General features: G+C 46.5%; 1 protein-coding gene across 1 annotated transcript; it reads left to right on the top strand.

Moving 5' to 3' along the window:
• The first annotated feature begins 1,668 nt into the window (after window positions 1–1,668).
• Window positions 1,669–10,972, top strand: CST6 (cystatin E/M). Its single transcript, XM_083716575.1, has 3 exons — window positions 1,669–1,963; window positions 4,295–4,423; window positions 10,577–10,972. Exons 1-3 carry the CDS (start codon window positions 1,694–1,696, stop codon window positions 10,664–10,666), a joined length of 489 nt encoding a protein of 162 aa, XP_083572701.1. The 5' UTR covers window positions 1,669–1,693; the 3' UTR covers window positions 10,667–10,972.
• The last annotated feature ends 77 nt before the right edge of the window (window positions 10,973–11,049 follow it).

Below are 11,049 nucleotides of genomic sequence, written 5' to 3'. Positions count from 1 at the left end.
CGCTCAAAACATCTTTAGGGCACCAGATGGGTGGAAAGGCATTGGCACCAGCATGTTTTGAAGTGGGGGCACTGAACAGAAACAAATGGCATTGTTTGACCTGCGTCAGGTTCTGTAAAATATGTGCAGGCCCAGTTCAAAAGGATATTACTGCATTTTTCCATGTATAAGATGACCCCTATTTTTTTGAATCCAAAACTGAGAAATGAAGAAGGCCCCGGATGCACTTTTACTCACAGTGCTCCGTTGGTGCCCTTAACCTTGCACAGTTTGTGGCACCTTGCACCCGTGGGTGCACGCACGAGAAAGAGTGGCACATGCAGCAGGGGAGGAGGGAAGGAGGTAACACTTGTATGGTGGCGGAAGCAGCCGCGGGAAGATCAAGGAAATACTGTATTTTTCTAGTATTTAGCAAAAACATTGTCTTTATACATGGAAAAATAAGGTATTTAAATTACAAGGTAATAACATTGCTAACAAATTTAAAAGGAATGAAAAACAATACTTATTTTTAAGTGCCTTAAAGCCGCGAGTATCCAATCTTTTCAGAGCAGGATCCTACCATTTTCCTAAATAGGCATTTTAGGACCCACTTCTCAATTTTAAAAAATAATTTTTATTAAAGATTTTATTGGGTTACAAAAGTACATGCATTGTCTCTAATTTCAGGTTGTAGAGTCTTTTCTACAAATCTGTTGCCTGGTCTGAGTGCTGCTGTAGTGACACAGGTCAGATCCAAGTGGAAGATTTAAAGCACATGCAATACACATTTAAAACACAGAATATTGGGAATAATAGCTTGTTCAGGCTGTTGAGGAACAATCTGAATGTGAAACTACAGTTGCCAGAATTTTGGGGGAGGTAAAAGGTGAAGGTAAAGGGACCCCTGACCATTAGGTCCAATCGTGGCCGACTCTGGGGTTGCAGTGCTCATCTCGCTTTATTGGCCGAGGGAACCGGAGTACAGCTTCCGGGTCATGTGGCCAGCATGACTAAGCCGCTTCTGGTCAACCAGAGCAGTGCATGGAAACACTGTTTACCTTCCTGCCGGAGCGGTACCTATTTATCTACTTGCACTTTGATGTGCTTTCGAACTGCTAGGTTGGCAGGAGCAGGGACCGAGCAACAGGAGCTCACCCCGTTGCGGGGATTCGAACCGCCGACCTTCTGATGAGCAGGTCCTAGGCTCTGTGGTTTAATCCACAGCACCACCATGCGCATTGGATGTGTTTTACATGTCTGGTGTGCATTTGTCCATATACAGCACAGGATCTTTCAGCAACAGCTGCCTTTCCCAACCTGGTGCCCTCTAGCGGACTACAAGTCCCACCAGAGTCCAAATATCTGGAGGGCACCTGGTTGAGGAAGGATCCTTTATATTTGCGCTGCTTTGAATCTGAATCGGTCACCTCCGGTCAGGCTGCAACCCAGAGGTGACCCACCACCGAAAGATCCACGCCGTCCTCTGCAGCGCCTACGCAAAAGGAAGCCCCACGCTGCTTAGTGGGATTTACTCCCAGGTAAAGGCGCGAACATTCCCAGGCTGCGCCTACGTCTTCCTTCCAGCGGGAGCAGCTCTCCCCAGGAGTGGGCGTGGCTCCGCGCCTTACCTATCCTTTCAGGCTTCCGCCTCCGGCGTCGTTGATTGGCCGGCTCCGCGGCGTGGGCGTGGCCTCGGCCTTTATATCAGCCTATGGCCGCGCTCATTTCCAGCTCATTCTCAGCAATGGCGCAGTTGTGTTCACCTGTCGCGATGCGCATCTCCTCTTGCCTTGGGCTGCTGCTGCTTTTCCTCCCGGCGCTGTTTGCGGGAAGCATCGGGATGCCCGGAGGCCTGACGCCTCGCTCCGTCTCGGATCCCGACGTGCAGAAGGCCGCTGCCTTCGCCGTGTCCGCCTACAACCAGGCCAGCAACAACATGTTCTATTGCCGGCAGCTGAGCATCCTCAAAGCGGAGAGCCAGGTAAGGACGCGGGGGGCTTGCAAGAAATTATTGGGCCCCTTTTCCACTCTCCATCCCTAAAACTATTTTTTTAAAAAACCACTTAACCTCTTTCTTCACACCAGCCTTCCCCAGCCTGGTGCCCTCCTGCTGTCTTGGCCTGTCATTAGCCTCCAGCCCACAGCCCAAAGCATCCGAAAGGGCGCAGGCTGACATAGAGAAGTAGCCTAGTCGTTGAAGGAAGGAGGGCCTCGGGGGGTGGAGAGGGGAATGGAAGGGCTGTAACTCAGCCGTAGAGCATCTGTCTTGCGTGTAGAAGGTCCCAGATCATAGCTGTCAACCTTCCTTTTTTTGCGGGAAATTCCCTTATTCCAGCGCCGTTTCCCGCTGCTATCCCGGATTGTTAGATATCCCGTAGACTGTCCCCGGGACAGGTGAGGCTACTGATCCCTTAGTTTCGAGGCTGCTGATCCCTTATTTTCAAATACGAAAGTTGACAGCTATGTCCCAAATTGAAAAGCAGAGTGCAAGTTGTCATTTATCTGCCTTGAATGCAGAAGATCCCAGGTTCAGTCCCTGGCATCCCTAGGTAGGGCTGGGAGAGACACCGCCCCCCCCCCGCCTGAAATGCTGGAGAGTCATTGCTGCCAGTCAGTGTAGACAATAATGGGCAAGATGGATGAACGGTCTGTCGGTTTAAAGGCAACTTCTTAAGTTCCTGGAAGCTGGGGGCGGAGGGAAGAGAATTGAGATGGGTTGACACAATAGGAGAGAGAGAGTGTGTGTGTGATGTTTTTTTTGTAGGGGGGAGGAGTCCTAACAAAAGGACAGGATTGGAAATCATGGCTCCTTAAGAGCTGTCACAGACTGCTAAATGCCCCCAGGCCAAGTGGCAAGCTGAATAAATGCATGATGTTCTGACACCTGCTGTAGACTAATGATGTGTACATACAAACGCTCATTTTAAATTCAGTTTTCTTAAATGCTTCAGTGTGAACTTAAGTCAAGCAAAAGGTTAAAAACTCAGCCCCCCCCCCCCCCGCTAGAAAGGCTAAAATATCTAGGTAGGTAGACTGGGCTTTCTTTCCCCCACCATCCCTGGGGGGAAATGGCACTGGGATGTAGAAGTCTAGGGTCCTGAGACAAAAAGGAACAAGGTAGTCCTCACTGAGGGTGAGGATTGTGGAGGTGCAGTGTGTGTTTGCAGAGCAGGAAGTGAGAGGTACTGAAAAAGATTCAGAGGTAACATTACTTATTTATGGCAACTCCTGTCCTGCCTTTCAGGATATCCCCCCCCCCCCAGGTGGCTTGCAAATACATTCCCAGAAAATACAAACTCATATTAGCATATTAAAAAGCCATCGGTTCCGAGTTGGTGATAGAAAAGGAAGTGATGGCCACCCATTTTGATGGCTTTGAAAGAGGATTGGACCAATTCACAGATGCAGAAGGCTGTCAATGGCTCTTTGTCATGATGGCTATTCTCTACCTCTGCAGTCAAAGGCAGTACAGTGGTACCTCTGGTTAAGTACTTAATTCGTTGTAATGGGGCCTCCCGCTGCTGCTGCGCCGCCACCACGTGATTTCTGTTCTCATCCTGAAGCAAATTTCTTAACCCGAGGTACTATTTCTGGGCTAAGGGTAAAGGTAAAGGGACCCCTGACCATTAGGTCCAGTCGTGACTGACTCTGGGGTTGTGGCGCTCATTTTCCTTTATTGGCCGAGGGAGCCGGCATGCAGCTTCCGGGTCATGTGGCCAGCATGACTAAGCCGCTTCTGGCGAACCAGAGCAGCGCACAGAAACGCCTCCGTTTACCTTCCCACCAGAGCGGTACCTATTTATCTACTTGCACTTTGATATGCTTTCGAATTGCTAGGTTGGCAGGAGCAGGGACCGAGCAACAGGAGCTCACCCCGTCGCGGGGATTCGAACTGCCAACCTTCTGATCCTCAAGTCCTAGGCTCTGTGGTTTAACCCACAGTTCCACCTGTGTCCCATTTCTGGGTTAGTGGAGTCTATAACCTGAAGCGTATGTAACCCGAGGTACCACTGTAATACTTCTGGACACTGTTTGCTGGAAACTTCACGAAGGGAGAGTGCTCTTGTACTTGGGTCCTGGGGCACCTGGCTGACCACTGTGAGGATGCTGGATTGCATGGGCTATCGGCCTGATCCAGCAGGACTCTTTTCATGTAGAACTGAGCACATGGTTCATTTAATGACACTAACCTTTAATTGCATCTGTTTACATCAATCTAGTTCCTGCCTCCGTATCTCTCTCTCAAGATATATATATATATATATATCTTGCATTACTCTGCTAAATGTCAAATGGCTAATTTGTTTTCCAGGTGGTGGAGGGCGTGAAATACTACTTGACTGTCAAGTTGGTGAATACCCTGTGTGAGAAGAAGGGAGGGTCAAACCTGAGTGCTGAGGACCTCCAGCGCTGCAGTCTGCCCTTGGAAGGAGAACAGCAGGTGAGACTAGGAACCAGATGTGTTGACCGGCGACCTCACAGCTTCTTTGTGTTTATTCAGTGATAAGAAAGGCTGGGTGTTCCCTGTACAACACAGTTTAAAACTGCCGTAGATGGAGCAGCTTTGATGATGCGACTTTCCAGCCCTTCATACAGCCTTAGGAATTTGTGAATATCCTCAGTTTTGTTGCATAATCCCAAGATACAATAATGATTCCCTGAACAGCCTGGTGCTCATCTGGTGATCTGGGCTACAGCTTCCATCAGCCACAGTCAGCTGTGGGATGCTAGAGCTGATGAGAGCATAATTCTTATAATTATTAATTGCCCACCTTTCATCCTTAGTTCCCAGGGTGCGTTACAACAGTTAAAAGACAATATTCTACCTAACTGGGTAAGCTTGCCTGAACAAAGCTGTTTTTAGCAGGCACCAAAAGGGATACGGTGATAGCCTCTGCTGATGCCATTGGGCAGGGATTTCCAAAGTGTTACACTACCACACTAAAATATTGATTTATTAGGAATGCAAAATGAGTATTCTGTGTCACCTGTAACAGTGCCAGTTCCACAGATCAAAGTAGTTGACTGGGCATATATGGGGTGAAGCAATCTCACAGGTAAACTGGTCCTAAGCTGTTCAGGGCTTTATATACTCCTAGTAACACCTTGAACCTGGTCCGGTAGCAAATCGGCAAGCAGTGTGGGTCTCTGAGCATAGGTGTTAATAAGCTGACAGGGTCAACTCCTGTTAGAAATTGTGCTGCAGCATTCTGCACTAACTGCAGCTTCTGGTTCAAGCGTAAGGGAAGCCCCGCATTGCAGCCAGTCTGTGCCTAGCATTCCCCACTGCCAGCAAGCGCAAGGGAATCTGCCTTAAGCAGAATCAGACCCTTGGTCCGGGTGCCCCACAGCTGTCGATGCTGAGTGGCAACAGCTCTCTGGGTTTTTCAGATGGGAGGGGGTATTTCCTAGTCCTGCCTGGGAATGCTGAAGAATCTAACCAGGGAACCTTCTGCATGCAGTGCAGATGTCCTGGCACTCAGCTGCAGCCTTCCTTTTGCAGAATGTAACCTTAGGCCTATTTCACCTGGTTGGTGTCAGATTAGAGCATTATATAAGTAGCGTTTATCATGTCCTAAGAATGTTGTGAGGAACTCCTTCCTGTGTATAATGACTAATCATTGTAAATAAGCAAGAGGCAGCTTCGCTTGTTGAAACTGGCAGCCAGCCAGCCGTTTAATCTTCTTGTCATTTCCACAGTTACTATATTTGTTCACACCCTGCCTTTTCCCCTGATGGAACTCAAGGCAGCTTACAGATAAAAATAAGAACCTCTAAGAATATAGAAAAAGCAATCATTAAAAAAGTAAACATTGGTGGAATGAAAACTATGACCATATATAAAATCTATTAAAGCCAGACAATTACAACAAGAAGAGCATGGCACCAGCCCTTTCATTAAAAGCGGTCCGTTTCTCAAAGCCTGTTGGAACCAGAAAGTTTTTGCTTGCCAGAGGAACTAAGGCAAGGAGGGAGCCAGTCGAACTTCTCTAGGGAAGGAGCTCCAAAATTTGGGAGCTGTCACTGAGAAGGCCCTCTCTCACATCCCCACCAAGTGGGTCTGTAAGGGTAGTGGGACCAAGAGAAAGGCCTCCCTAAAAGACCTCAAAACCTGAGCAGGTTTGTATGAGAGAGTGCGGTTTTTCAGAAAAGCTTGGACTTGAGCTGTTGAAAGCCACAAACCCTTGAAATGTGTAGTCTCTTGGCCAGTGGGTATTTCCTACCACACCTCCTTGTTGACCTGCCATTGTTGCATAGAAGTGAATCAGAGCAGCCTTTGTGGATGAAGACCAATTGTGGCTCTCCAGGTGTTGATGGACTTCCCACCTCAGTAGTCTCTGGCTGGTGTCAGCTGGAGTCCAGCAACATCTGGAGGACCACTGAAACCCGAGCAAAAATGGGATTTCCATGGGGCTTCCTCATTCACCATTTTGCTAGGGTTTGGCATGGGTTTTATTTATTTAAAGAAAGCAATAGTAGTTTTGCTCATCAGTAACCAGCTGACCACCTTTGGACACTTACAGATAGGACATGAATGTGCTGGTTGTTCTTTTGTTCACACTCTGGGTAGACTGCTTCTGTATAAGGAGGGTTTGTTTTGCTGTTAGCTGAATAGCCGTTAGTTGACATGTCTCCCCCACACAATTCCTTTAGGAAAGCTATCCAGGCCAGTGGCTATTGCCACATCTTGTATATCTTGTGATGCTTGACATCATTAATCTCAATGGGCTCATAGGACATTAATCTCAATGGGCTCATAGGACATTAGTCATATGAGCCCATTGAGATTAATGGTGTAAAGTTAGTCATGTCTGTCTACTTCAATGGGTTTACTCAGAGTATAATTAAAATGGGATACAACCTGAAGATTATTTTAACTGTCCAAACATTATGTCTGGATAAATTGTTATACCTTTATATTTCACCTCCCAAGGGTGACCTGAAACTTGTGACAGCTAATGGTGGCTAGACTAGTAATAGCAAACAATTGGAAATCTGACATTTCACTTGGCATATTGCAATGGCACAAGGAAGTGTGAGGATGTAGCTTTGTTAACAAACCTTTCCTGTTGCCAATGAGACATTGAAGGATGTGTGTGAAATATGTTTATTTTTTTTAAAAAATGGAGCTTGCTTGTTACTAGAATTTTAAATTCCAATACAAATTCATTCTTACAGTCTGACATTTTGCATTTAAATCATAAAAGTGGCCAATTATGCCTAATGGGCAACAAAGCCATGCTTTAAAAAAATTAAAGAAATAAGAGTTTGCTGTTTTGGTTGTGATCAATAATTTTATAGTTTATAGATGAAATCGTTTTTGTGTTGTAATTTAGCGATAAAAAGCATTGTATTTTACCTTTCAGTTTATAAAAAAAGTTCAGCGGCTAACATAGTAGAATATTATGTTTTGTAATATACAGTGGTACCTCGGGTTAAGTACTTAATTTGTTCCGGAGGTCCGTTCTTAACCTGAAACCGTTCTTAACCTGAAGCACCACTTTAGCTAATGGGGCCTCCCGCTGCTGGAGCATGATTTCTGTTCTCATTCTGAAGCAAAGTTCTTAACCTGAAGCACTATTTCTGGTTTAGCGGAGTCTGTAACCTGAAGCGTATGTAACCCAAGGTACCACTGTAATCTATTTTGTCATTTATATTTTTATCGTAATGAGCTAAACACATAATGGCTGGCAAATATAGCTCAGACAAGGGGGAGATGAGGATTTTACAAGGCCAGCAGCTCAAATGCCTGTAAAGAAAAAATGGGTCTTGGTACATGTTTTTGGGTGATGCCCCCAAATATGGTCTGGTAAATAGTTCACCAGCTGGGCTGACTGAAGATGTTCTGGGGGCTGTATTAGCAAATTGCAACCCTACATCACTTTCTGCTAATAAAGCCCAGGGCCCAAGTCAAGTCACCAGCAAGTTCTCCTTCACAACAACACTGCTATGTTGTCCTTGAATAAGCTTCTGTTCATTTGTGAAGGAGAGCTGTCTCCAGATCTGTGTCCCCTAATGGTTCCCAAAGCCTCTTGCCCCCATACCATCAGAATTCCACTTCCGCCCCCAAATATTAATAATAATATAATAATAATAATAATTTATTACTGTATTTTTCGCTCTATAAGATGCACCAGACCACAAGACGCACCTAGTTTTTGGAGGAGGAAAACAAGAAAAAAAAATTATGAATCTCAGAAGCCAGAACAGCAAGAGGGATCGCTGTGCAGCGAAAGCAGCAATCCCACTTGCTGTTCTGGCTTCTGGGATAGCTGCACAGCCTGCATTCGTTCCATAAGACGCACACACATTTCTCCTTACTTTTTAGGAGGGAAAAAGTGAGTCTTATAGAGCAAAAAATACGGTATTTATACCCCGCCCATCTGGCTGAGTTTCCCCAGCCACTCTGGGTGGCTTCCAATCAAGTGTTAAAAACAATACAGCATTAAATGGCAGTGCTTAATTTTTCCATGGAAAATTTGACATTTCGTTGGCTCAAGAGGGACAATTAATGGATGCAATTAATTACAGGTGCAAGATTAGGGAACCAGCTTTGCTTATTCGATACAAGGAAATGAAACATTGCTAAATTAGATCATGCTCCAGGGCGTCAGAAACCGTTCTGATGCAAATCGGCACAATTAGGAATCATCTTCAGTTTGGAGTTTCCCAGTGAATCCGCATTGCTGTGCCTGAGAATCACCTCTGTACGAAGCTGGAATGTTTGGGGAAATGTTCTTGGTTGGTCTGAAAATCTGCAATGGGGCAATGAGATGGACTCTTCAAGCCTGCTGCACTAGGGGAGACAACAAGGACAGTTTGGTGTCTTTCCCCCCCCCCACAACTGTGCCTCTGATGAGTGGCAGCTTGAATGTGTGCAGTCCAGGCAAAGGGGCAGGTGCTCTCTTGCTTCAAATATGTTCTGAGGTTGACTCCAGTTAACCCCGATGGAAGCAGGGTCACCAGCTATAGTTGTATTGGTTCAAAATGCGTCATTTTGTTTCAGCCTGTTGGCGCTGTGTTGAATCTGAGCCAAGGCTCCCTCTGCCTTAACCCTGTGTTTTTATTGACGAAGCAACAGAGATGCGAATCTCGTGAGTGTGTATGAAGTTCATTTGACTCACCACTGAGCAGGCCCAGCTGACTACGGCATAATTGGGGTTTGAGGCATCCAGGGGTGAGACTCCCAAAGAATCCCAAGCCGTCATCCAGTTCCCTTTTGTGTGCTAGCTGCCCGTCTTTCACTGACCTCTTTCCTGCCTCCTCCTCATGTTCTCAAAACTGGAAAAAACGTGGGAGTGGAACATGACATGTCTCAAGATGCACTGGCAGGTCTATCCTGAAACAGGTTCTGCTTGTCTTGGAAATGTTGCCTGTGCAGTTTCTGAGATTTCAGAAGAAATCCCTGTGACCTCTCCAGGGAAGGTTCTTCCTGAGAGCAGGAAGGAAGCAGCCCTGCGCATTGCACTCCTGTTTAGTGAGGACACGTCATCGCACAAAAACCCTCCAGTGCTTCTGCCTTCCTTGACCAACTTTTTTTTTTAGCTGTTCTCTTTATTCATGAGGCTCTTGCTAGAACAAGGTTGTCTAGAATCCACATTCCCATGATGAGCCATTTCCACACCAGGGCTGGTTCCCAATTCTATGCCACTCTCCTGCTCCTGCTCCGAGTTCGCAATAATGCCTTCCTTGCTCTCTTTGAGGCCTATGCTGTTGATTGTCGATGCTTCCGTATTTCAGATAGACTGCTCCTGTTCCAGGCCTCTCTCCTATTCCCCCACCAGAAATGTTTGGCAACTGTGACTGGGCTGTGTCTGTGGGAGAGTTTCTCCTGCAAGTTCTTAAAGTATTGGAAGCCTGTGCTGTAGTAACTCAGAGTGCAGGGCTTTTAGGGTGGCTACCCTGCCCCTCTTCTGTGGAATAGCATCCACAGATATAACAGGGCACCCACGATCTGCACTTTCTGGAAACAACTGGAGATATTTTTTTTCTGCCAAGCTTTCCCAGCTGGATAAAGGATTTTTGCCACATGTGTTCATTTGTTAGGGTTTTAATTTTGCATTAAATGCATTAGCTGTTTTGCGTTTTTAACTGTTTTTTATAATGCAAATTGAAAGGGACGCGGGTGGGTAAAACCTCAGTGCCTAGGACTTGATGATCGTGTGGTTCGAATCCACACAGCGGGGTGAGCTCCCGTCTATCGGTCCCAGCTCCTGCCCACCTAGCAGTTCGAAAGCACCCTTAAAGTGCAAGTAGATAAATAGGTACCGCTTTATAGCGGGAAGGTAAACGGCGTTCCATGTGCTGCGCTGGTGCTGGCTCGCCAGAGCACCTTCGTCATGCTGGCCACGTGACCCGGAAGTGTCTTTGGACGGCGCCGGCTCACCGGCCTCTAGAGCGAGATGAGCACGCAACCCTAGAGTCTGGCAAGACTGGCCCGTACGGGCAGGGGTACCTTTACCTTTACCTATAATGCAAATTGCCTTGAACGTGGTTTAGAAGGTGATTAATGAATCAATTATAATAATCCCCCCCACACTTAGCTCTAATTGTCTGGATATTTTTCTTTCTCTCTCCTTTCCCCTCTTTCCAGAAACAAATCTGTGAGTTCCACGTCTGGTCCCGTCCATGGCTCAGTGACACGCGACTGACACACATGAGCTGCAGAGCAGCCAGTTCCTGAACGTCGCGCCTGGGGGTGAATCGGATGGACATCGGCTTCCCTGCTGCCTGGATGAACTCAGGCCAAAGCATCATTCCTGGGGGGCCAGTGCAAGCTTGAAACTATCTACTCCACGCCTATCTCAAGAATGGAAAATCACTATTTTAATACTGAAATCACATTTCCCACATTTCTAAAATTGCACTGGGGCTTTTCTACCATGCCTCCAAATATACTCCTTCTCTCTTTGTTTTGATGGTCTTGCAAACCTCTTTTTTTCTTTGTAACTTGGTGATTCATTCCAATAAAGATATCACTTGGTCAGTGTTCGGGTGTTACTGCTTTTTTCCTTTTCACGAGCTCATTCTCACTTTCCTGCACAGAATTCCACCACCTAAAGGACT

This window comes from Podarcis gaigeae, assembly GCF_964106915.1.
Source record: "Podarcis gaigeae genome assembly, chromosome: 16".
In the NCBI taxonomy this organism is placed as follows: Eukaryota; Metazoa; Chordata; class Lepidosauria; order Squamata; family Lacertidae; genus Podarcis; species Podarcis gaigeae.
The sequence above is the reverse complement of the archived record's forward strand: the minus strand, read 5'-3'. Positions and strand labels throughout refer to the sequence as shown.